This window comes from Carassius auratus, unplaced genomic scaffold, assembly GCF_003368295.1.
Source record: "Carassius auratus strain Wakin unplaced genomic scaffold, ASM336829v1 scaf_tig00050884, whole genome shotgun sequence".
Lineage (NCBI taxonomy): Eukaryota > Metazoa > Chordata > Actinopteri > Cypriniformes > Cyprinidae > Carassius > Carassius auratus.
In genome coordinates, this window is record NW_020527175.1 from 389 (window position 1) to 28,191 (window position 27,803).

Here is a 27,803-nt window from a genome sequence, read left to right on the forward strand (position 1 = left end):
GGGTGATTAGATATTTAATTCACCTGGGCTTCGATGATTTTCTGTTTGGAGTCTACAATGGCCTGCATGTCTGTGTGATCTTTCTTCAGCTCCTCTTCAACTGACATCAACCTGAAACATAAAATTGCCGTATACATCTTTATACTTCACATGCTACTTAAGTGCTTAACTGAACTAGAGAGTAATACTTCAAATACCATCAGAAGTTTATCTAGGATTCCTAAAGTCTGAAATCCTTGTGATATCTAATGGATCACACCTTATGGGGTTTGAACCTACAATGTTTCTGTTTCTAGACCGGATTTTTTAACCAGATGGTCACACCACCTCAAAACAAATCTTCACCTGGTGATGATGCTTTTCATCTGGTGCTCTTTCTCATCCTGCTGCTTCCGTAATCTCTCCTCCGTGTCCTCAAGCCGGGACTGGTACTCCAAGAGCATCGTCTGGGTTTGGTCATCCTGGCTCTTTATGTGAGATTCATACTCATCCAGCTTCTTAGCTGAAATACGCAGCTTTTCCTGCAGGACCGCAACCTCCTGCTGATACTGAGGAGGAGAAAGAGAAAATGAAGTACTCTAATAGCAGGATTATGGAGCAACAAAAGCTGTGTAAAGAGGGAGTTCTCCGGTGTGTACGGCTGGGGTTTGAAATGCATATTACTCGATCAGAGCCCTGCTAATTATCTTGTATCTGTCTGCTAAGCCTGGAAATCCAGCAAAGCTGTATGAAAAATATCTAGTAGGTGCTACAGAATATATCAAAGATGAATTCTGTAGTTCAGAGTAGTGCATGCTGCTACTATATATACATATACACACACATACATATACATATATATATGTGTGTGTGTGTGTGTGTGTGTGTGTGTATTCTCTCTCTCTCTCTACATGTATACTGTAAAAAAAAAAAGTTGCATTTGCTAGAAATAAAGGCAGCATATCTTAACATTTTTAGCTCTCAAGTATTTGCTCTTATTTTAGAGATGTTTGCATATTTTTATATATAAAAAATAAGACAGATATATTGATTTAGACAATGTCTTTTTTTGCTGTGTGTTGCTTCAGGCTATTCATAAACTAGAAATGTTGTATGAATGTTTTATGCAACTGTTTGGAGAAGAAAGTTCTGCAGAATTCACTGTTGATAGTCTCCATCTTGAGATTATGCTTGGTTAAGGGCTTATAGACACAGAAACCTACTGCTTTATAAATATGCAAAGACTTGGAATAATAAGCCTGGTTTCCTGTGTGTGTGTGTGTGTGTGTGTGTGTGTGTGTGTTTCATCTTGTCATGTTGCATCTAGACTAAACTGCTGTTGTGCAGTAAGTTAAATTCCCTGTAGAGGTTTCAACCAATCTTCACAGTATCACTTACATTAACAGCTTCAAACAGTATGGATGCAGTGGGGTTCTGCTGAGGGAGGAGCTTGAGTTTGTGGGTGTACACACTCATTGCACTCCACCGGGTTCATCATTCATTAAAGAGCAAGGGAAAGAGATGGCAGACAAGTCTGAACCAGAAGTGGGCTCTCCACTATGTAGTGATTTGAGTCTGTCCTCCTGAATTACAACTCAAAAGTCAGCTTCATCTAAAGTCTATTACAATTGCATTGTTGCTTTTCATAAGAATCTACCTGTCTGCAGTTTGACATCCACAGTTTACAACAAGTTCGGTGTCACATTGACCTAATTAATATTTATTAGGTTTACATGACTGGTCATTCCAGGAAGGTTACCTAGCAACATTAGCATGACCTAAATAATATTCATCAACATGTCCTCACAGAAAGTCTATCATATTCAAGAGATGACAAATAGTGAAACTAGCTAACATATTTTACAGGAAATCTTCTATGTGCCCGTGGGAGGCAAGATTTTGATCACACAAACAGTAAGCCTGCTGTTTTTCTGCATAAAGTTATACTGCTGTTTTTCGTGCCGTCGGATGAGGTCTCATTATTACCTTTTCAGTTGGTGTGAGATCCTCCTTGTTTGGAAAGTCCTCCCGGTGTTTCGAATCTGGGTCAATTGCCTCCTGCTCCAAATATTGCACATTCATATTCAGCAGCCACGCAGCAGTGCGGTTCAACGCATTGGGGTTCACAGGAGACGGAGCCTAATAAAAGTTCGTTCAAACACACACACACACACAAAAACATTATTGTATCATAATTGGTCATGCTTACATCTACATGAGACTAAAATTAGGTTTTACTCATACACACAAACAAGTGCCTTAAAACTTTTCAAGGTGACAACAACACTTGTGCTCACTAGGAAAAACACTTGATCATTTTTTAAATGAAGATTCATTCTGCAGACATCAAAGGAACCGTCTGGACAATGCGAGCAGTCATTTAATCACTAGCCCAGTGTTTGCACTCAAGCAATTAATTCTGCTTGTCTGCTCTGTTCTTTTCGCCTTTGACGGTGAGAGGGCTGTGCAGTCGTCTCAACCTTACAGCCCACCAAAGACTCATTAACCCCTGAGAGATCTGAGTGCCAATTTGTTTAAAGTATATCAGCCGAGTGCTAGCTAATTTCGTTGTATATAAATCAACTATGGGAATGTTGCAACTATCGACCTAGTGAGACACAAAGGATAATTGGTTTTAAAATGCTATCTCTTGAGAACACAGAACTTTGAAAAGCATCTTTCTTTTGAACTGTAGCAATAAAAACAATAATTCAGTTTTACAACATTTCTGAAAAAAAAAAAAAAAATGTGAGCGGCGCCTGCTTAGCAAAACTTGTCACCACAATGCTAGTTGTTTGTGTGTTGCTGTGCATTTTCTAGGATGTCTAGGAGTCTTTTTAGCACATATGGATTGCTAGGGTTATCTGTTGGGTTGCCAGGTGGTTGCTTACTAGGACAACTCAAGAAGGACCAACCCTTAATCCTCAAAGATATTCTGATCTCCCGATATAACTTGGGTCTTTAATATAAGTTTATTTTATTTTCTAAAACAGTTGTCCAGGCAAAAATCATGTTTAATTTCCTAAAAATAAATAAATAACGACAACATTTGTGATGGCATACAGAGGCTAGCACATGATGCAGAAAAAATATTTAATGGCAATGACTTCACACAAATTATGAATTAAGGTTATCTTTTATTATTTCATTTTCTCGTTGTAGTTAAATAATATAAATAATAGCTTGTTTTTTCCCCTGCATGTCATTAGTGGGGCTCCGGAATGCCAAACGAAATAAAATAACAATAAAAATAAACAAATACATATATAAAAATAAAAATGTCTAACTAAAATTAATAAAATAAAATAAAATAAAAGCCATAAAAATAAGATAAAAAAAAATTGCATTAAAACCTAAACCTAAATTGTATCGGGTATACTGGAACTATAACAAGCAAAATAAATGAATAAAATAAAATTAATGAATTAATAGAATCTGCATTATTCAACAAGGACGTCTTTGTTAAATGAAATGTCAATTTTCGTCAAAAGACAATAAGAAAAAAAGTGTTTTTCTAAACTCACTTGTTTGTGTAGGGTTCGCTGTTTAGATTCTGGACTGTCCCCTTTGGAGGACGACGACTGCTGCCTCAGTCTGGTGCCACTGCTGGGCCAGTCAGGAGATGATGACATCATACTTCCACTGGAGGGGCGGGGGTACGGTGCAGTGTTGAGCATGTTGGGTGGAGTGCGGCCCCTTGTGACGGTTGGAGGCGGCTGGTCTATCCTGCGCTGCGGCCCTGTGCTGTTTTGGCGTGGTACGTTGGCTTGGTGTTGGGTCTCTGTGAGGGACAGTTGTCTGCGGGCGAACTCTCCAGAGCACCGAATGAACTCGTCCCCATTGCTGCCCCCTCCCCCACTGGCCCCCGTGCTAGACTGGCTCAGGAATGGGTGCTTTGACCCTGCAGTAGCTGCTTCCTCTGCGTTACTCTGGGAGCTGACGGAGCTCTGGCATTCAGATCCTGAATCGGCCACTGTGCGGGGCAATCCGGTGGCCATCTGGTAAACGGGGTTCTGGAACGAGAGCGGGGCAAGCAGCTGGGACCTTCCTGGGGCGGTTTCTGTACTCAGTGTGGTGGGGGTCTGGCCTGCCCTCCTCAGGGTCGGACCACTGGGTGTGTTGCCCTTAGCGGTGCGGGTGGTCCACATCCCTGTGCTCTGGCCAACGGAGGTCTGGCTGTCATTGATGGGGTCGCTGAAGGAGGTGTTGGGCGCGCTCTCAAGAGAACGACTGTCCTGCAGGTCCACCATTGACAAGCTCTTGCTGCCGTTGGGGATCTGAACTTCTGGCTCGTTGGTCTCCGAGTAACTGGAACTGCGGGCAGGTGACGGCTGGATCACAGAATTCTTTGTTACGAAAAACAGATCCTTGTTTTCGGGGGTCGGTGAGGGCAGCCGTGTGAAATCCACCAACCTGTCCAAGAGTCAACGGGACAAAATGATCACAGCTTTTCCTTTATTAAAAGTAAACTCATTGTTTGCCAGTCTTGCTCATTTGCATGGCTAACGGATGTGCTTGTGCTAATGTGACAGTAAAAAACATGTACACCAAGTCTCATGACGGAAAAACAGCTTTTATTCAAGACTACATTACAATATATGTCTTTGATTACTGTGCTAGAGAAGTAAAGGAAAGAATAAACAATGTCTTGCTTGGTGCAAAACAAATTTGTTTCTCATGGATAAACCTGGCAACGTTAACTGCATGTATTATATTATCAGTTTCTATATTAACACTATCGTTCAAAATTTGGGGTCAGTAAAATTTAGTTTGGAGAGAAATTAATTCTTTAATTCAGGTAATTTTAAATAAATGCTGTTTCTTTCAACTTTCTCTAAACTAAAGCAAATAATCTTGAAACCAATGTACAATGGTTTTCTCAAAGATTTTAAATGTCTACATATTAAAATATTCGTACTAACTGTTTCCAACACTGATGATAATAATAATGTTTCTTCAGCACCAAATCAGTATTATAATTATTTCTGAAGGATCATGTGACACTGAAGACTGGAGTATGATGCTGAAAATTCTGTTTTGGTATCACAGGAGTAAACTAAATTTTAAAGCGTATTCAAATAGAAAACAGCTATTTGAATTTAAATGAAATTCCACAATATTACAGTTTTACTGTATTTTTGGTGAGCATAAAAGACCCCTTTCAAAGCATTCAACAGATGCTTTTATTCAAAGAGACTGACTGTGCATTCAAACAGTATGTGTGTTTCGTAGAGATCTGAACCCTTGATCCTGACGTTGCTATTACATTGCTCTTCTAATAAAGAAATTAAAGTAACAGAGAGTTAGAAAGTAAATAGTAAGTAAAAGATCTGAAAACTGATTATTAAATCGTGGAGATATTATCAGATCCAAGTAATCTGGGTGATCAGTGGAGCAGCAAGAGAAGATGTGGTGTTAACAAAAACCTTGTCTGGAACATGTTTTACAACTTCATTTTTATCATATTCTACAACAAAATGATGAAGATTTTACTAGCTTGCAGTTTTTCCTCTCAGCATTATTTACATTTCACAATGTCATGTTTAAGGCTCTCACCTAAATATATGTGTGCTTTAAAAGTATTTCCCTGATTTCACAGACAAAGTAGCCATAAACTCGCATGTATCACATCCCAGATCCCACAGAATCAGAAGTCTTTGGAGTTTTATTTTTACGTTTTTTTTTTGTTCATCTTCAGATCATCGGTTTCTCAATTAAAAGCCTAAGTAATGCAAAAAAAAGATAGTATTTTTGCTTGCCTGTTAAACTGGATATTTCTTATTACTTTCGGATTGACAATAACCAGACTGAAAGTGAAAAGTCTGGCTACATAAGACATTTTTTCCTTGACCTACCCTGTGATCTCACTGTCCATGACCATTTTCTGCAGACCGGTAGACAGGCTGCTGCTGGGTAGAGTGGGGGAACCCACACGCTCGGTGGGAGATGACACAGGGGGTCCGGTGGGGTTCGTCAGGGCTGAATTCACATCCCGCAAGATCCGTGCTAAAGGACCCAGCTTAGTAATAGTAATCTGCAACACAATACAGAACTGTGAATGAAATTTCAGTACAGTTTGAAGCTGCTAGAGAGGAGAGACAGTGCATTACAGTTTTTTCACTTTGTTCATAGGATTTTATTAGCTTATCATTGAAAAAGCCTGGCCAAGTTAACTGGATGCATTACTGTATATTTCCACTTTCACATTGTATCCATCAAAAATCCTTTAAAAATGTATTACGCTTTTCTTAAAAACATTAAGCAGCACAACTTAATGACCACTTAAAATAAAGTTTAGCGTGTTATTCCAGTACAGTTTGAAGCAGATGATAGAAGCTGTGAAATCACTGTACAAGTAGCGTGTGAATCTTAATGACTACTTGTTGGTGTAAATCTGGACATTTCTATTAAAGGCACACAATTCAGCAAAACAGCAAGCTGAATTTTAAAACTATAACTATTTTATGGTTTCTAGCAACTTGGTCTATGATCATATATCATATATCATTGACTGTAGTTCCTCCAATCAAAATTCAGAGCCATTGTTATTTGTATTTTATCTTATCCATTTACATCAGATAATCACTTGATAAACTAAATTAAGCTCTTTGTAATTTTTTTTAAGAATCTACTTTTCTGATCTCAAATTACAGTTTCTGTTCTGTGAGAGTTGTATGAAGACACATATATATGGGAAGTCATGGCCTAGTGGTTAGAGAGTTTGACTCCTCACCCTAGGGTTGTAGGTTCGAGTCTCAGGCCGGCAATACTATGACTGAGGTGCCCTTGAGCAAGGCACTGAACCCCCAACTGCTCCCCGGGAGCTGCAGCATAAATGGCTGCCCACTGCTCTGGGTGTGTGTTCATGGGGTGTGTGTGTGTGCCCACTTTGGAGAGCACAAATTCTGAGTATGGGTCACCATACTTGGCTGTATGCCATGTCACTGTCACTTTATAAGTACATTACAATCTAATTAACATTTTTAGCAAAACATTTCAATATTTGTTGAATTGCAGGACCTCACCTGATCGAGCTGTGAGATGGCTTCGGACAGGAGAGAATGGAGTGTGGAGAGTTCACGGCCCAGGTCAACGTAACCCTCGAAGCCTGCCGTGTTTGAGATGGTCTCGGGGTTGGAGATCTCCAGCAGGAAGCGCTCCATGCTGGTCCACTCATGTTCCAAGAACTGATTCATGAATGACATGTACTCCTCCTTGCTGCCAAACCTACAACAAAAAACACAGTAAATACAGTTTGAAATAATGTGTACAAAAGTTCATCAGTATGTTCAGATAACAAACTTACCTGCTACCACAGGGGTATGATGCATTAAAACCATGATCAACATCAAATCATGTTAGATATTTTAGCTTAATGATGTAACTTTTTGATGTTAAATATTTACTTGATGTTTAAATGAATATTTCAATAATTCAGCAAAGCAATCACGTTGTCGGTTGTCTGATATGAGTCAACGGTCACCAAACAAGCAGGTAAATAAATTGCACATTTTTATTAAGTGTTTTATTTTTATAGTTTTTGATTTTTATTTTAAGTCGATTCATTTTACTCGTTTATGCTTCAATTCATTATTAATTCCCTCATGAGGTTTGCGAACACCCAGTTTGGTGGAAATAATCTATAGTTGTACGCACGAACACACTCACTTGGTGAAGTTGGCGAGGTTTTGTGTCACTTTGGCAATGAGTGTCAGTGTGCGGGCAGTGCGGTCGTCAGGATATTCCTGCATGAGGCTGAAGAGCGAGGGCGACATGATGGCAGGACACAGGAAGCGCAGGAAAAGAGATGCGCTGATCAGGCGTTCGCTGATGTCCGGTCGGCCTCGGTTACTGCACTCCTGCCTCCAGGATGCAAACACTTCCTTGAGCTCCCGAGGAAACACGCTAGAGTGGACAGACAATAAAGTGATTTGATCAGAAAAATATGACGGCGAATACCACATTTTTATTACAGCAAAAAAAGTATACAGTATACTGTTCTGGAGTTAATGATGACTTTGAACTAGTGAGCTGAAATACCGTCTAGCACTGCTGAGTAACTGCTTAGTAACAAACAGGCCCAAAAACAACAACACTCCCACTCAGTTCTGCATTCCCACATCAAATCACAATCACCGTGTGCATTTAATTAAGTGTTAACAAACGCGTGACAGCATCCTCTCCCACAACACTTTTACTTTCTACACCCGTTAACCGTTACTCCCACCTTCAATTTTCACATCACCGCCGTAAGGACGTCCCCTCCTGCGACCTCTAGCTCACCACAATCTGCCGTTTAAGTTGCTCTTTTCGAGACAGAGAGACACTTAAAAGATGGCGCACAACAAAACCGCGACAGAGTTAGACACAGCTTATCAAGATCCAGTTTAAGATCCTCCTAAAAGGGAGCAAAATTACATTCCTCTGATGGAATATCTTGCACTAGGGAATTGCAGGAGGGAGTAACTTCATATCGCAGCATGGTTTTGCTAATACGTAGGTAATGAATGAGGAACAGCACAGTCACTGTGAGGACAGATGGAGACGTCTCACTTCTTATTAGTCTTACTTTGCCAGGCATCGTGGGCTTTCTGGAGAAATGACAAGATTGCTAGTTCTGGAGCTGCCTAGAATTAATTTAAAAGCACCCAAAAACCCTTTGTGGGTCATTATATTCTAGCGGGTTTTTATTAAGCATCTACATTTCTGAATTTGGTAGATGCTTATCATTCAAAATGCGTCTTTCTAATCAGTTCATTTATTGCCTGAGATTCAAACCATGGTCCAAACTGTGCCTATATATATGCAATATTGACCAATCAGTTTCTAACATTAAAACTAACAATTTAAATATTAAATGAAACATGTTTGCAATAAAAATAAGATTTCTATAAATCTATCTAGCGCAGGCAGTTGCTGTGTGCCGACGCTGATGTGAGAAGTGAATTTGAAGGCATTACCAGTAAGAATTGATGATCTTGCAGAAAGCCAGCTCACAGCACATCTTCAGGTTGCTCTGGTGCTCGTGCAGGTCACTGGAGGAGCACTTGGACGGATCCACCTCGCAGTTCTCGTCTGACTCATACAGGGCTTTGATGAACTCACCTGGGACGGAGAAAGTAAACAATGCAGAAAACCTCGTTTAGCACAGAAAGCGTGCAGCCTGCTGCAATACTGTACTGTACAACAATGACTGATTACTAATGATCATTAGAAATGAATATCAATTTTCGAAAAATGTTTACAAATTCTACCCATCAGATGAGCTGCATAATAAAAACTGATTTATTTAATATGCAAAATAAACCCAATCTTTGAAGAACTGATCCCAAAATGAAGAAAATGTTTAAACACATTTCAATTACATTACTTGAGTCAACTGAATATGAATCACTGACTCATTCTTTAAGTAAATAAATTATTTAAAGAAAGATTTGGTTTTACTTTGTATGGCAAAAAAATGAACAAAATAACTAACTGCAACATTACATAATATAAAACTATCCTATATGTAAACTGCAACACTTTTTCACAGACTATACTTTTGAAAGTATTTCCCCAGCATCAGATAAACTCTTTTGAGGGAAACCTAGATTAAAGATTTCCCTCCTCACTTGATTTTGCACCCATAATTGACTTGATATCTTAAATAATTGAACAAAACTTAAAAACACATAGTTCACACACAAACAAAACAAACAAAAAGTTTGTGAAAATTATTGATTGTATATTCTCACAAGCATATCTGATGGTCTCCAGAAATAGTAAGGAAAGTATATTTCACTTTTTTTTACCTAAAGCGTCCTGAAGGTACTTCTGTCCCACTAACTTCAGGTACTCCTCTATAGCTTTAGTAGCCAGTGTGTTTTCACGGAATATGAGATGCTCATTGTCTCCGCACCGATCCACCTCCGACATCATCAGATCTGTCAGAAAGTCCTGAGGAGGGCAAAACATTAAGAAGTCTTTACTGATGTGCAGCATTTCTAGTCTTTAAATATTTGAAACCTTGGGTTTAAATTGCAAATGGTTCCCCCTGACTCCCATTTGTCAGATAAACAAAAAGTTTCGCCCAAACTCATTGGCTGAGTGTACTGTGCTGTTTCCTCCTTTCTTTCCCCATCTGCCCATCTTTGATCACTTTGCTTTTGAAGTCCCACATTTGATTTCGAACCATCCAGAACTGTGTCTGAACTGGAAAACAGTAAATGCCTCTGATGGGCCGGATGCAGGAGTTTTTTTAATGGAGTCCAGGAGCATTGCTATTGACTGAAGACAAACAGCAGCTCCAATCAGGACATGTTCCAGATTGAGATGGTTATGGATATCCAGTGGGGGAGATGAACCATATGCAGTGATAGTGGGGTAATAAATGTCGTATAGTTCAGTGATGTCTTGTTGTAATATTCTTTCCCTCACTTCCTGTTTTACTTCTGTTATGATGTGAATCTCATGTGTCAGCTCCATCTTCACTGCACTACATCAGTTTCAGCTGAGCACATCCAAGACCTCAGAAGCCCACGAGTATGTATGTTCAAGAAATCCATTTGATATCTTGGGATCATTTAAATTGTTACTAGTCGAAAATCTTCTCCTCTGTGGTAGCTGTTAAGCAGTGATGACAAACAATAGATGTCAAGTTTAAAGACTTTAGAGCTTTGCCAAATGGGAAGATCTGAAGTGAATAACGACAGCATCTATGCACTTTTTTTGTTTGCACAGAAAGAACAAAAAAGCAGTCTGGAATGTAATGACAGGAAGTGTAATTAACTTAATTGCAATTCTAAGAAATTCAGCAGGTAATGACTTCGTGGGAAATCAAGTTTTCTTTTAAATTAAAGGTAACAGGTTTATCCAGGTTCAGTTTTTATTAATTTGAATTCTAGTTCCTTTTCTAAATTCATATTCATTTAAATGTACCAATTTAAAAAGCATTTGATTCATTTCAGAATGACATTAAAAATATTCAACAAATTATATTTTTTGCATATTTTAATACTAAAGCACATTCAGTCAGTTATATCCTTGTACTGTATATTCATAATGTTGTTTTCTTTTCTTTCTTTTTTTTTAACAATAATTACAAAATAGAAAGGTACCATGAAAAATATTAGTGGTAAAAAGTTTATTTTTTGTTCTCTTTTTGTCCCCAAACAAGTCTTAAGTTTCCATATAATGATTATTAAATATGATACAGCAGAACTGAATTGATGCTAAACATTTCATGCTGGTTAGTGCTGGTTTAGGATGCATATCAAAGCTATATGCCAGCAGAACATATGATCCCACCAGCATCAAAAACACAATCTGGTCATAAGCTATGTAATGTGAGAGAGATGAAGGATCAATGCGGGTGGTGCTGTGCTACTGCTGTCAGTGGAATCTCCTTAAAGGACATGTACGTGTGTGTGTGAGTGTGTGTGTGTGTGTCTACAGCTGGCCGTGATTTCTGCTGATGCCCTGGCGCTGGATCAATGATCTGCAGCAGATGTATGTCTGTGTTTTGAAAGATAGTGTCTTAGTCATTATTGCTAAAATTATCTCTAAAAGCACACTTCTGAGGATTCAGTCTCCTAAGCAGGTGTGCACAAAAATCTAAACCGTTGTGACACATTACACTTATATAAGACAAGAAAAAGACAGGATTTTCTGTGCTGCACAAAGCTCTCTCCACCATCACCGGTGGGATCAGGTGATAAGGGCATATCTGAGCTCTCCTCTTCCCAGTCAGGCAGAGGTGCATTGTGGTTATGACACTGAGAGGATCAAATGAGACCCAGTTTCTCGAAACGCTCTACATCTTTGGCAGGAGTCACAGCACTCGGTATTCAATTAAGACGTGAGAGCTTAACACAGTGAGCAGCACTCAGTGCCCATTCCCTGATGAGACTTATCCATACCCTCACCACTAATCAGTCAGCACCGAGTGCAGCACATTTTCCCCGGCAAGCCTGTCACATCCCATCATGCCTGTCTGTAGCTTAGCACCACAATCAGTACACATCTGCAAAAAGAAAACTATGGGGGGTTTAAGGGAAATTAGTAGTTGTAAAGCAATAACTAGGCAAAATATACTATGCAATGTGCACTATTTTTAAGCAAATGATACATGTGAAATAGTATGCAGCTATAAATGCTTAAGGTGGTATGCAATGTTGTCACATGACCTCATTAGATTGCATGAGTGGTGCCCAGTTAACATGGGCATTTGTTGCCCAGTTTTGTTCAAAAATGTATTTGGCAGTCTGATCAAATAACGAGTCACGAGAGAGATGTTAAAGTTTGTGGTTGATATTACTTTCAGAAAATGTGTCACAATGCAAGTGAAGTGCACTGCATTGCAGAATACTGTACATAGTGTGATTTGACAGATATAGTAGGTCATGCTTTTTACTGTATTTAAAGTTTGCATACCACTGAAAAGTTTGGCATTTGTAATATTTTTACTGTTAAAAAAACTCTTAAGCTCAACAAAGGCTACAGTTTTTTTATTGGAACAACAGTGAAAACAGTATTATTGTGAAATATTACTACAAATGAAATTAACAGTTTTCTATTTGAATATATTTTAAAATAAAATTTTATTTATATGATGCAAAGCTGAATTTTCAGCATTATGACTCCAGTCTTCAGAGTCACATGATCCATCAGAAATCATTCTGATATTCTGATTTGGTGCTCAAGAAACATTTCTTATCAATGGTTAAAACAAAAAAGTAATGCTGCATTTTTTTGTGGAAACTTTCATGTAATCGTTTTTTTTTTTTCAGGATTCTTTGATGATTTATTTGACATTTCCTCAAAATGGAAATATTATTTTTTTACATTAAAAATGTTTCCTGCTCTCCAATAACCTGCGGTAGGGTTGTTATCATCTTGTTTAAGCTTCATGCATACAACAGTTTGAGGCAGGCATGAATAAGTAAGTAAGCAGTGGCTTGTTATAATGGCAATGTGTACTCTCAAGAGTCAGTTCATCCTCTGGGCGATCCACTAATGACCCCTGTCCCACAGGCCCTGCCTCCCTCGTGCACAGCCCTGCTGATAAATAATCTTTCAGACTTGCCATTACAGCTCAATTCTTTACGGAGCATGATCACATGAACCCGTTTGGCCCTCAAACCAGCAGCTGAATTAATAAAAGCTGATTAGCATGAGGCCTGGCACTTGGAATTTCCCTTGAGACAAACCCTGAGAGGACACTTTGACTCTTTATGTGAGGTTAGATTCGTGAATCCCCCCCCACTGGCTCACACCCTCACACAGTACGATCAATACTTCCTGCACAAACAGACTGGATCTGTATCCGTGTGTCACAAAGCTTGGATTTAAAGTGTTGTGGATAAAAACTATTTACATCATTTAAAATATAATTCGATTAAATATAAAAGACAGGAAAGATATACTTATATACCAAAAGTTTGGACACACTTCTCATTCAAAGAGTTTTCTTTATTTTCATGACTATAAAAATTATAGAGTCAAACTGCAGGCATCAAGGGCTATTTGAGCAAGAAGGAGAGTGATGGGGTTCTGCTCCAGATGACCTGGCCTCCACAGTCACCGGACCTGAACCCAATCCAGATGGTTTAGGGGTGAGCTGGACCGCAGACAGAAGGCAAAAGGACCAACAAGTGCTAAGCATCTCTCGGGGAACTCCTTCAAGACTGTTGGAAGACCATTTCAGGTGACTACCTCTTGAAGCTCATCAAGAGAAAGCCAAGAGTGTGCAAAGCAGTAATCAAAGCAAAAGGTGGCTACTTTGAAGAACCTAGAATATGACATATTTTCAGTTGTTTCACACTTTTTTGTTATGTATATAATTTCATTTATAATTCCACATGTGTTAATTCATAGTTTTGATGCCTTCAGTGTGAATCTACAATTTTCATAGTCATGAAAATAAAGAAAACTCTTTGAATGAGAAGGTGTGTGCAAACTTTTGGTCTGTACTGTATATATATATATATATATATATATATATATATATATATATATATATATATATATATATAAAATCAATGGTATATTTAGGAGCTTTATCTAAAATTGACATATTGACATAATTATGTTTTTAAAAAATAACACATAAAAACACTTGACATTGTATATTTATTTATTGCTCACTTTTAACTTTTGATAAAGCTATCTGTATCATGAAAATGAAAAGGTGTCACGTAAAGACATGACTTAAATGACTGAAATTGATTTAAATGTCTATATTCAGTATAAAATATACCATATTGTACACGTAACATAACTACTGTATATTTTAAATTGCAAATAATACCTATTTAGGAGCTTTATCTAAAATTGACAAGGGAAAATAATAAATAACATATGAAAACATAATTCTAGAAATAAAATGTATGCATTTATTTAATATGCCTATTTGCATTTTTGATAAAGTTTCTAAATAGACATTATGTAAATATAAATTAATTAATATATATACAGTATATATACAGACACACTATACTGTGTATATTTCATACTGATTACCTACAGTATAAACAGTGCATTTATACATGAACATAATAGGAGATTTATCTAAAATTAACAAGGGATAATAAATATGAAGAAATAACAAAAACACTTGATATTTCATATTTATATTTATTTATCACCCTTTGCTTTTAAAAATGATGAAGCTCCAAAATATGTATATGTAAATATACATTCATGTAAATTATATATTATAGACAGTAAATATTCTGTGTGTGTGTGTATATATCTAAATCTATCTATCTATCTATCTATCTATCTATATATATATATATATATATATATATATATATATATATATATAGACACATTATATTGTATAGATTCTATACCGAATACAAACTGTGAGTACATACTGTATTTTACCATTTACAGTTATGGTTGTCTAAAGATGTCTGATACATTTGCAAAGCTCAAATACACAGCATTTCCAGACTGCCTTACACATTTGATGGTTGCTTATTAGATCAATAAAGGTGAATGTCAAATTATGCAACTACACATTATGGATAGCTAAAACATAGGATAGATAAAATACTTTATTTACAGTATCCAGCTTCTGCTAATAAGAGACAATGCACTGGCTGACCAGCTCTGGCCTTGTAAAATGAGAGACAATACAATGGAGAGGGACCAATTAACTCCTCTGTAATGAAAAACTGTGGCCTTATTGACTTACAGTACTGTGGTAATGACAGACCAGCCACTTTGTTAACAGTCTAAAAAATTACATAAGATATGTTCCGCAGAAATTGGTTTAAAGTGGAGTCGTGCCGTGATGGCAATATGTTGGAAAAAGTAACAGCTAAGAACTGCTTAAAAGCAGTTCATTCAACACAAAAGGCAAACAAGATCTTAAAATCTCATTCAAGCTTATCTTAACATAAGGCTTGTATTGCTGGGTTGAACAGACAAAAAAAAAAAAAAAAAGCCCAGAGTGGCACTTGACAATAACATGATCGCATTTTCTAACAAATTGTTGTGCTAGTCCATTATGATGCAACAATGCCTCGGATTGGTGTCATAGTGCTGCAGCGGAAACAACTCTCTCTAACAGCATTTGATCAATAATGACAGATAATTGACAAAGCGTCAGACAGTGCACATTTGTTTGTAATGTCATCTGATTCTAGGCTGATTTATGGTGAGTATCAGAGCCGTTTGTGCTCAAGCTAATGAGGGTAATCACAGCGCTCAGCACTCCTGTGATTAAATGAGGCGAAGCAGGCCACGTCTCTATTGTTCATCTCTATCATGAACGTATTTCACAGTAGGACATTTGATGGGTTTAGAGTAAGGCCTAGAACATCCTTTTTGTTTCTTACAGCAAAACACACAACTAGGCAAATGCTTCAGGAAAAAAACTCTTCGAAATAACTGTCACAGTCAGCTTTTTTATACTAAGACATCTCAGACGAAATTCAAAATAACTCTGAAAGTAGCATGGAAACTCAAAGTAGCACAATGATTGTTGAGTGTTTTATCTTGACAATGTACAAATCGTCCTGTCACTCTCTCGTTCGGTTGTCAGCAAACAGCATCGTGGGAGTCTATAATTAAACATCTTCCTAGATATAACAAATGCAGTCAGGCAACACATTTACTTTTCTAGTCAACATGAAAAGGCCTTTGCATCCCATTTTACAGTTTTTCTTAGTCACTTTCTCAAAACTACTTGTACAACCTCCTCATCATCTAGTCATTTATAAACATCATAAAACCAGTTTCTCATTCTTTTGAACAAGTTGCGATTGCTTTTATACATTCATGCCATTGATTATGCACATTTATCTGCGGTTTCCAACATTATCAGTTGCTAATGTCATGTTGCTCAAAATTTATTATTTAGTTTTCTGTGCAATAGTCTTACCGTTCAAAACATCAAGTCTTTAGTTCATCGTATAACTCATTAAATGCAAAATGGTTCAACTAGTTGTCACAAACTGCCAAGCACTTTTTCAGTACACATTATTTTTAGACTTTTTGTAAATTTGGCATGAATTGTGCAAATAAATCTTGACTAATGAAGAGAATGTAGATCAACCAATGATAAACCATTTCTCTGAAATAGCTCAAAGGTTCATCTCATGAATCTTCAGTTGGAAAGCTATAATGTATATTTTTCAAATGTCAAGGATGATTCGAGAAATGTACCAAAGAGACTGAGAAAAAATGTAATTATGGAATGTGATGCATTTCTTGGTTGTGATGTTGGAAATTACAGCATTTTAGTGGCATGTTAAAAAAATAATAAATCAATAAAAAATTACTAGAATTAGTCATAGCAGTCATAGCATTTTGAGATTAGAATAAAAACAGAATTACAACATTAAAGTCAACTCAATACAAATAATGTAGTAGAAATATGAGGTTACAGTCTTAATATTTTGACAATGAAGTGTGGACGATTTAGTTAAATCTAGCATAGGATTTAGCAATAAGTAACACTGAAATGGCAACTGGTGGGTGACTTTAATCTCATATTACTAAGACTTTATTCTCTTATTGATACAACTTTATTCTCAAAATAGTAGAAACCTGATATCACTATATTACAACTTTAATCACACAATGCTATTCTGACTTTATTTTCAAAACGACACTAATTCCAAATAAGGTTGTTTGATTTGTTGTGTGCTTTCTGTAAGATTTACAATTATGTATCATATTTGTTAAATGCATTGTACAACAGTAGCCTGAAATTGCTATATTACATTAAATTCATTCACGTGATTCTAATGATGAATCATGCACAACAAGAGCAGGACCGTGCATTAGAAAAGAACATGGTGTGAACTGATTTCATGTTTACTTTAACGTAGCATAGCAGAATACAATGCATTTGTCTTACCTTGGCCTTGCCTGTGCTTTGCAAGATATGGACAAGTGCACAAGCCATCTCTTCCTTGTTCTTCACACTTAGCGCTGGCTCCAGAACTGAGCACATTAACATATAATTGTTAGTAATATACTCTGCAAACTCCTTGTACAGCTCCATGGGGAGGATGCTCATGCTCTGATATCGGGATTTCATTCGGACCATGGGTCCCGGACTCTTTCCTTTATTGGGATTCGGCGTGCTCACAGAATACCACTTTTCCACAAACTGCCGCCCGGTGACTGCTGCTACAGGGATATTGACAAGGCCCACGTAATTATTTTTGTCCTTCTTTTTCTTTTTGTCTGTTTCCTTGTAAAGATGCACGGTGATACTCTTAACCGAGGGTAGGTCGTTGAACTCAAAGTGCTCGCCCCAGAAAACATTGTCCGTTTTGAGTTTGCAGGTAGTCCGTGCATATAACGCGTCATCCAGACAAAGTTCACAGAAGTATTTTTTCTTTGCAGGCAAATCCTTAGCCTCGATAATCCAACATTGCAGCATGTTTTCCACCCGACGGATGTTATCCTGCAGAATACAAAAAAAAAAGAGAGAGAAAGCACTGCATTTTACAGCTACCTCTGCAACCTGCAGAAAGGAATTAGACAACCCCCTGTGCACTTTAAAAAGTTAAGCTGAGTTAATGCAGAGAAGTCAATCGGAAACTGTCAATATGTGAGACAGGGTATATGAAAAAGTAACATGCATAAACCTCATCTCATCTAGAATTACCCAGGATTCAGATGAATCATCCAGTTTACCTTGTTGGGATGCACAGCACGTCTCAAATTCTCCATCCATTTGTCTCTCTCTGCAGCTGACCGACATGAGAAGCATTTGCTTCCTGTTGAAGTAGTTACCTGCAGTTACAGATTACAATTATCAAATTTGCGGATGAGTGCATTAAGGGAGCTAGAAAGGACTGAAATGCAGATCAGGAGATGGTGGAAGTGAGCAGAGAGATCCACTGAATGCTACAGCACTCAATCAATGATTCATTTCCCAGGAGAGGAGAGCAATTACATTTGGAGGAAGAATAAAACTCTCAATAGCCCTATCAGACAGAATGCACTTAGATCAAACATATTTGAAGCATCACATGCGTTATCAAAGAGTAGAAATAAATGCATACGCCTATAACAATTTTTTTTATATATCTAATATTCATCCCGAAAAGACCATCTGCTCACAGTCACACCATCCAGGTGACAAAATAAGTACTGGTCCACGTTTGAATACCGAGGGGTGAATTCACTAAACAACTGTGAGACTTTTGCATGCTATGATTCAGAACAAAAACTGCCAGGCTCTATCAGCGCCGATGCACTGCTGCGTCTTATGTATTTTCATTTGTATTTAAGTTATATTTGAAATAAATATTAAAGTAATAAAGTAATAAAGTAATAAAGTAATAAGTAATAAAAATTGCAATTGCAAAATCAAACGATTTTTAAGTAGGAATGTAAATTATATCTTAAAAAAGCAAAATATAATAAAAATGGAATCTTTAAAATGTATTTAGATAAATATATATTGAAATAATGTAAATATAATAAATTGTATTTAAATATAAAATATTTGTAATAAATTGCTAAATAAAAGTAACATTTAAATAATAGCCACAATATATTTTAAATATTTAAACGCTGTAAACATTCACTAAAAAATAAATATAAAATATGCTTTTTTATTTATTTATTTTTATTTTTTTAAGTCAGCTCCTTCTTAGGGAATTCCACCCCAGAAACTCATAATAAAGCTGTACCCTAAATGTAATTCAATTTTCATATAGAATTTTGACTGCTATAATTCTCGTTTGCATTATAAATGATTGAATAAATAGAGCAAACAGAGCATAATCCATAATAGACCTCTGGCTGACCCCTGCCTCATTCTTTGCAGCTGGCTTCTGCTGTACTGTAACAGTCATTGACTCCATATGAATTGGCCTCTCAGAACTCACCTCTAGTGTTCACACAGAGAACGAGAGGAGATGTTCAGACAGATGGGTCTCTCTTGCACACTTTGAGCAGGGGAAGCAAAGAGACAGCAAGGCCCTTCTGGTATTAAGCTCTGCATGCAGATGCCTGATTTATGTACGATACTACCTTACTGAGATTCATTCAAAAACCCTTTTTTTTTGTTGAATAACTATTCCTTTAAGGAAACCTGCATGCCTATTGCCTGATCACAGTTTACTTTGTCTGCACCCTCTGACCTTTTAATTATATAACCATCTGTTTTACGTGAGCCTTCTCTGAAACACACGTGAAGATCGTCCAGTAACATGACCCATGGCTCCTCAATGACTACACTGCTGAACGGCGAGATAGCGCTGCTATTTTCTGCAAAGTATTTGATCTTGGCTAATGGCCTTGATGAAGTTTTAATGGGCCTTTGCTGCGTGCTATTTTGAGACTTGTCGGACATTAAAAGTCCTTTTGGGAAATTAATACATGGCTGTGACTTCAGCATGGCAGTGGGGTCAGCCAACTCACCTCAAAGCAGAAATCCTGTCCCAGGATGCTGCTGTGCACAGGTTTGATGAGCACTTCCTCCTCCATGCTGAGATCTAGAGCTTCTACTGCACTGCTGGGGCTGAGCAACGACTCGTGAGACCGTGATTCCTTCAGCCTCGGCATCAGATGGGATCTACTGGAGTGAAAGAGGACGAGAGGAACACATGCATCAGAGTCAAACGGGCATTTATAGTTTATTAGAAGTGAGATGCGATGCGAGCTGGAACTATTGTAGACGTTGGCATGTTGCACTGAGCACGGCATGAGCTGCTGACTTCTCACTGTCTGACTAGTCAGAGTCTGCTGCACTGCATACAAAAGCTGAAGCTTCCAGGCACCAGCATGACATATCTGATGGAGATCAGAGGGGCGGCGTTCTGGGAAATGATGAGGCCATGAGGCTTTTTCAACAAGTTGTAATGAGGGATCAAAAAGCAGCTTTGCCTAATTGGAAGTGAGGTGTGTCTCACACAGGAAATGGTAAACAAAGTTTGCCCTCCAGGTGAATGACCTTCACTCGGATGGGACTGTTTGAACGAGACCGCCGAGGGCATGATGAGATGACCAGCACTGTCACAAAAAGGAAAAAGGAAGTGACACGCATAGACACAGACAGAGTAAAAGGTGAAAAGGAAGTGTTTACAGCAAGTGTGACTTGTCTACTCCATGTTACCTTTAGGAAATAAAACGTTGCTAATTTGTTAATTGTTTCTTTTAGATAATGATGAGATTAGGAGAGAGCAAATGGAGCAAATTAAGTCTGCTGTTAGGGTTTTTCCTGAGAATAATGATCTCAAATATGAGGAAAAACAAGACAAACATTTCTTCTCTGAATTTTAGATATCTCAAAAATGGATATGGCAGATGGGGAACAAGTATATTTCATACATCAGTCCCGAAATGTACACAATAAAATAAAAGATAAAACAAGAACAACAACATCAAATAATTTAAATAAGTAAAATAATAACTACATTTTTACAAAAATGTCTGATAGAACCTTATAATAACCTGCTAGGTGACCAAACGTATCATTAGTGTCATTATTTATTTATTCTAAGAAATATTAGGTCACACATCTAGAGAGACAACACACATCTAGAGACAAATATTTAAAAGAAACAACAAAGAACAAAAAAATTAATATTAAAATACACTATTTGTAATATTTGCTATATAACAAAGTACAAAATAAAAATAATATAATACAAAAAAAAATGCCACTAATAAATGTAGGCATCACAACTTTTTTAATGTACATTATGAAAAATGAATATTCATTCTGAGATTTAAGATAGCGCTTAATAGTGTTTTTTAATTATTCAAGTGAGCGGTAAATGATGGCCGACATAATGTAAAATGTAAAAATAAGGATAATGAGTAGGAAAAATTACATATAAATATTTACTGATATGATGGCAAAAAAGATACTGCCTGATAAATAATATAGTACCAATTATAGTTTGTATTTGCTACTGCATAAATCAGGATCAGGATTGTTCTTGCGTGCACTTTTGAGAGGCAGAGTTTAATCTGTTGTGACACATTCATGCTCTAGGTCACTAAAGTCATCTCATTCTACCAGTCCTGCAAATTACTACTGTATACAGTACAACCCAGAAAGGAGGAAAATGTGCAAGCAAATTGATTTTGTATGAGTCCTTGGGTAGTGAGTTGATATAACAGATGATGGAATTACACAGGCACACTGCTGCTAACAGAAATTAAAGCTGGCAGATCAAATTACCAATTATGAAATCGTGAAACATAAAAACTCCTTTGGAAAGTCTCAAGAAAGTTACAGGGCCATTTAGCTGTCCTGGTCCATGACAGTCAGAATGGGATATAAAGAACACAAAAAAAATACAGATATTTTTCTGAAATTCCACAAGCTTCAAAAGAATGTATACACGGCACCAGTCAAGGGCTATAAAAAAAAACACCTCTCAGTCAAATCTCATGGGAAGATGGCCATATTACCCTCCTGATGTCCAGCATGTGGCTGTTCATCTGTTCATTTTTCCTGACATGAAATAGATAAAGTCAAGCCAGCGCTTCGCAGGTCCCGTGTGTTTAAATGATTGATGAATGACTCACTGTGGACTGTGTGCTGATATTAAAACTCATGTAACATCTCTCTAGTGACTCTGTCAGTGGTGTCAGCGAATCCACAATGACCTGAGGCGAACATATGTTTGCTGCAGCCATTGACCAAAATGACAAGGAAACTTGCTTTATGCATTCTGAGAATGACCGATTTTATACAAAATTGAATGAATTACATAACTAATATCTCTCCACATTCTTTACTGTTCACTGATATTACCATATTTAAATGACTTTTCGAGGTTTGGGGAAATTGATTGTAGATTTTTATCATTATATAAGGATATATAAGGATAATTCATATCACCCGTATGTATTTGTGTTGTATTTGTACAACATTTAAAAGCTTTTGTATTTCTATGTGTTGCACGTTCAAGCAATGTTCAAGCATGGTCCAGTTCAAAAAGCAGTATAAAGATATTATATTAACAAGGTATAATAACGAAAAAGAAGGAATTTGACGAAGTGATCTCTGATGATTTTTACTATTTAAATTATTGTTATGTGTTCTTTGTATTTCGTGTTAGCATATGGGAATAAACGTGTAGATATATGTAGTAATCTGTAAATAATGTTAAGAATTAAGAAATTTGATGGTTATCAATATTCAGTGTAATAGGGGTAGGATTAAATAATCTTATGCTTCTTCATACTCCTTTTCAGTTTAAGTTAATATTGTTTTTTTTCTGCATTGTTTTATTTATATTTTTATTATACGTGTATATGTGTGTATACTATTATGTTTGTATATGTGTTTATACATATATTTGTAAATGCATACATATACATACATTCTCTATTTTATACAGAGAGAGAGAGAAAGAGAGAGATAAACATATACTCAATTTAAAATTTGTAAACAATTGCTTAGCATTTTCTACATTTAAACTTCAATTAGCAGAGGAAATAAGGGATTGCTAAATGTTGCAAACCTCAAAGCTGCATCATCTACACGAGCAGCAGCACAAGTCAATGCATGCACTAGTGTTAACTGCAAAGCCACATCTCTGAACAAGAAGGCAGAATATTTAAATGCTATCCAAATATTCTTTCTGGAACAATAAGCCCTGAAAATCATCTATTAGCAGACAAAAACACATCCTTCACACTATTAAATAATGCAAAGGTCAAGTAGACATCTGAATGGGCACAAACTTGTTCTATTTGTGCATGCATGGGCTCCTCTGATCAGAGAAGACTGGTGATGACTCATAGGAAATGTGAGACAGTGGAGGTGAAAAATATACTTTTTCACTGTATTAAAAAATCTGTTTAAAAGGCAAAAAAAAGAAGAAGTGTATAATGACAAACATTGTTTTTTTTGTACTTATTTTAAGAAACAATTACATTCATATCGAGTACATACAAATGTAAAACCAGAAGAAAGTAAATAATAATAAAACCAACATTATAAAGTAAAAGACAAATAAATAATTCTTAATAGAATCACAGTTTTGGACCCTGTTGAGTGTGGAACTGTTTTTTTTTTTTTTTAGAAATGCAATATTCCCTTTTTTTAAATAAGAATGCTTTGTCATTCTTCCTGTCTACATCATGATCATCAATACGACAATAATCACTAAGATATTCAGACATCAAAGCTCCATTCTGTGTGGCTACTACAAAAAAAATAAAAATAATAATAATAATAATTAATAAAAAATAAAAAACTCCATTGAGGGTTACTAAAAAAACAGTCAAACACCCAGTTTATCTGCAGCCATCAAGATGAGAAAAACAGAAAGAAGCAACGTTTCCCAAACTTACTTTTTACTATTCTGATTCAGCATGATCCCAGTGCAAAACAAAACAAGTCCAGAGGTTTCAAGATGAGTGAGCCAGTGCAGTTATTATCCTTGATTTTCCTGAAAGATATCAGACGCCAGGGCTGGGAAACCATGTTCACTGTACAGCACTCTGCCTAAAACATTTAGAGCGAGGGAGTGCCTTAGTCTTCACGTGCCCTAGGGAACAATTTGTTGCATCTTGAACACACCCAAATCCATTTTCAAGAATTTCTATAAGAAAAAAAAAAAAAGCTGCTCTTGTTTTCAGAGCAGGGATTTAAGGATTGTAGCTGCAGTTCTTGTTGGTATTATATGGAATGTTATGCTTAAAAAAGATTTTGATATTTAAAAAAGAACAAATTTTGTTTTTTTGTTACATAATTAAAGTTCAAATAAATCCTCAGCAACCAGCTGTTAATAGTCTATGTATCACTGTCTGCACTACAAACCTTAAAAATAATGATGACACTAAATAGGCAATTGATAAAAAAACACTTCTAGATTACGGCAAGCAAATCGTTTTTTTTTTTTATTACGTCTTCATGAGCCAATAATAAGCGAGGAAAGATAGACAGCAGCAGATTGTGGACTCCGCAGACCTCGCATGCTGTAATTAAATTCATGTTGTGGAGTGCAGCCTGCCGTCTGGTCTAAGTTTGCATCTTATATCTGTGACTCCGCCTCCAACGGTTCCCACACTCCCCGACAGGAAGCAGTCCTCCCTCGAGATCTCTGTTCTAAATAGGAAATGACTGCCAAGGAAACCAGCAATACAAGCAAGATTTTTAAAGAGAATGACAATGGCTCAGTGAACCTGGCATACCATGCTGTTTAATGGAAATTCAAACTTGGATTGGAGTGCAACTGGGAAATACATACAGTAAAACTACAGTAATGTTTACAAGGGGGTAAAATGTTCTGCATTTTTGAAAGAAATTAATGATTTTATTGATCAAAAGTGACAGCAAAGAGACAGACATTGCTACACAAAAAAGTTATATTTTAAATATATGCTGTTCTTTTGAACTTTCTATTCATCAAATAATAATAATAATAATAATAATAATAATAATAATAATAATAATAATAAGAAGAAGAAGAAGAAGAAGAAGAAGAAGAAGAAGAAGAAGAAGAAATGTTTCATGAGCAGCAAATCAGAATATAAGAATGATTTCTGAAAGATCATGTGACACTGAAGACTGGAGTAATGATTCATCTTATTCATAGGAATAAATTATCATTTAAAATATATCAAAACAGAATAAAAAAGTTATTTTAAATTATAATACTTTTTTTAATATTACAGTATTTTTGATAAAATTATTGGAGCCTTTCTAAATACTTCTTAAAACTTTTAAAAGTATTTTTAAACGGTAACGTGTGTGTGTGTGTGTGTGTGTGTGTGTTTGCACTGTATATAGGCTGTATTTATATTGTATATACTGTAGGCTGAGATTATAAACAAGCTATATTTAAGAGAATCTCATAAGCCAAGATTTCAAAAGCTAAAATTGTATTTCAATTATCTGCTTATAAGTACTAAAGCCATTTTTACTCACACATAAATATGATTTTTGCTATATTCTTGGAGTAAAACACGAGAAAAAGTGTCAATTCTATCCGTTTATGCCTTAAGGGCAATATGAATATACAAGATACGCATGAACTAGTTCAGTCAGCTCGTGTAACACATCCCACTAAACCTTGCGTTTTATAATCAAAAAAACATTTAGGAGCTCAGTGAACAATGTAATTATTCAGCATCCCATAATACCCTGGTACACAGCTTATTACTGCATTTCAACAGCTGTGCTTGACTCCACAGATGAGGAGTTACATAATCTCAGCACTATCGATGAGGGAGGGTCACTCCTAAAACCCACACGCCTCTTTTCAAAGAAGATTATTTGGGAGATTCTTGGGGCATGAAAAAACAAATGAGTTTTTTTTTTTTTCAAGAAACTAGAAGAAAAAATCTAAATTAATATTATGCATGTACATTTTGTGACAATATAGAGTTTCCAATGCACATTCTTATATCAGTACCAGTAACAACATTAAATAAGACAACAAACTGTTGATGTTTACTGTGCATTAACTAACGAGGTTATAACATGGCCTGACATGGTATGAAACTGACCATTTCTAAGGACTGACAGCCAATCTGACCAGCCCCCAACCAGCAAGGCTATTGAAGTGCCAGAAATTACTGAAGCTCTAAAATGGTTAAGTAGAGAGAGGCAATTAAAATGGAACAATATTTCTGCACTAACTTTGGCGAATTTTAATCTTCTAAGTGACAAGGTTTTTGAAATCATCATGAATTTTGAAGGGCCCTTAAAAAACCTTCACACAACTAGAGATAATGGCTTAGATTGGCTTGGACAGAATATGTCAGATACTAAAAATTAGTCCCAAACCTTGCTTCTAACTGAGCAATAAACAGATACCTACTATTAATAATAATATTCTTTTTATAAAATAATATTAATTTTGTCCTCAGCATAGCCCATTTACACTGCACCTGCATGGTAAAAAATAAAAAATTAAAATTGTATGTCAATTTTCTATCAACCATTGAAACTGATTTCCTCTAATGAACAAAAAAATCATACTTGACTATTTATTGTTTATGTCTTGTACGATTAAGATTTATATGTTATGTGTCCAGCGGCATGTGGGATGATAACAGCACGTTTATGATGTAAATTAATTAATGTTGTTTGGCAATAAATGTTTAGATTAATCAAGGCAGTAACAAAGCAAAATACTCATTATTAAGAATAAATACCACACATTCATAACATACTCTCAGTCTTCATTATGCAGCTTCTCAAGGAAATATTTAGCTCTTTCTTGTGCTAGGGAACACACTAATGCACTAAATTAAAAATACAAGTTTCTTTTTCTTTTCCATTAAGAACAATTGGTTCATTAACTTGGAACCGTTTAGATTTTTTGAATGTTTTACACTATAAAAAATATGTTTCTTTTAAAAACGGTTGACATGAAAATGTTCTTTGGGAAACCAAAACGTGTTCTTTGGAACCTTTCTTTTTAAGAGTGACTTACAAACCGCACAAATCCTCATTTTCTCATATCAATCTCTTCAAACACAGATTATCAGATCCGCCCATTCACACAGAGATTGCTGGGATGTCAAACAGCACGTGTCACCATCACACAGTAACAGGGTGGAATAATGGATCTCATAATATCAATTCACAACCTGACAGAGCCATTCAATTAAATAAATGTTAACAAAAGCACTCATGAAGACCTCTACTGTCCATCTGACCGCAGGGCACGGCATGTGTTCCTCACCCAGTGTGTGTTTATGTACATCTGCTCCCACACAAAGGACAGAACAGGGAAGGTGTGCAGAGTTAAAAGCCCTGATCCGTTCATAGGAACAGAACACCTCAGTTACCGGCCACAATCCCTGCATGCTGCTTACCATCGATTACTGCCCCGATAATGTTGACAAAGGCAGGGGGAGTGCTGTGACTCGTCCCTCATCTCTCCCTTGCCTGCTTTCATTCTTTCAGCATGGAAGCTCTGTAATGAGATGCCATTCAAGCACAATGCAGCGCTCCCATAACATACTCCATCCACTGAGATCTGGATCTACAGCGCGCCTGTCAGAACCACAGGGATTCCAGGCCGAAATACTCACCAGGCATGCTGTCAGGATCCCCGGTCCCCTGGTGATGAAGACATGGATGAGGAAGGCAGCTCACAGCTCCATTTTGCTACCTCTGCTGCGGCTCGGAGCCACTGGGAACAGCGGACACGAGCAGCTCCGCTCGCACAATCCCATGGCCCCGCCTCTCTCTCCTCACGCTCCGGCCTCCTTGTTTTAACTGTCACACTCTGCTGTAAACCCCCCCACTCATATTTAAAGTGGGCCAAGGACTGTGGGCTGCGCCGATCCCTCTCTCTCTCTCTCTCTCTCTCTCTCGTTGTGTTGGCTGGACTGCTGCTGTGTGCTATGGAAGTAGGCTGAACAGTGTGAGCTGGCCCTGCCCC

General features: G+C 36.8%; 1 protein-coding gene across 4 annotated transcripts; it reads right to left on the reverse strand.

Annotated features, from left to right (window-relative positions):
- LOC113089743 (disabled homolog 2-interacting protein-like) lies at positions 1–27,803 on the reverse strand. Of its 4 annotated transcripts, none has more exons than XM_026256108.1 (13): positions 27,451–27,803; positions 19,861–20,014; positions 18,124–18,222; positions 17,336–17,890; positions 9,774–9,918; positions 8,940–9,084; positions 7,648–7,884; positions 7,005–7,206; positions 5,835–6,013; positions 3,504–4,392; positions 1,966–2,118; positions 346–548; positions 1–111 (listed from the first exon to the last, which is right to left on the reverse strand). In XM_026256108.1, the coding sequence occupies exons 2-13, from the start codon at positions 20,002–20,004 to the stop codon at positions 15–17; spliced, it is 3,048 nt and encodes a 1,015-aa protein (XP_026111893.1). In that variant the 5' UTR covers positions 20,005–20,014; positions 27,451–27,803; the 3' UTR covers positions 1–14. The 4 variants fall into 4 exon arrangements, with proteins under 4 accessions (XP_026111893.1, XP_026111892.1, XP_026111891.1 ...); XM_026256107.1 differs by having other exon boundaries at positions 19,861–20,017; XM_026256106.1 differs by lacking the exon at positions 27,451–27,803 and adding an exon at positions 23,755–23,964.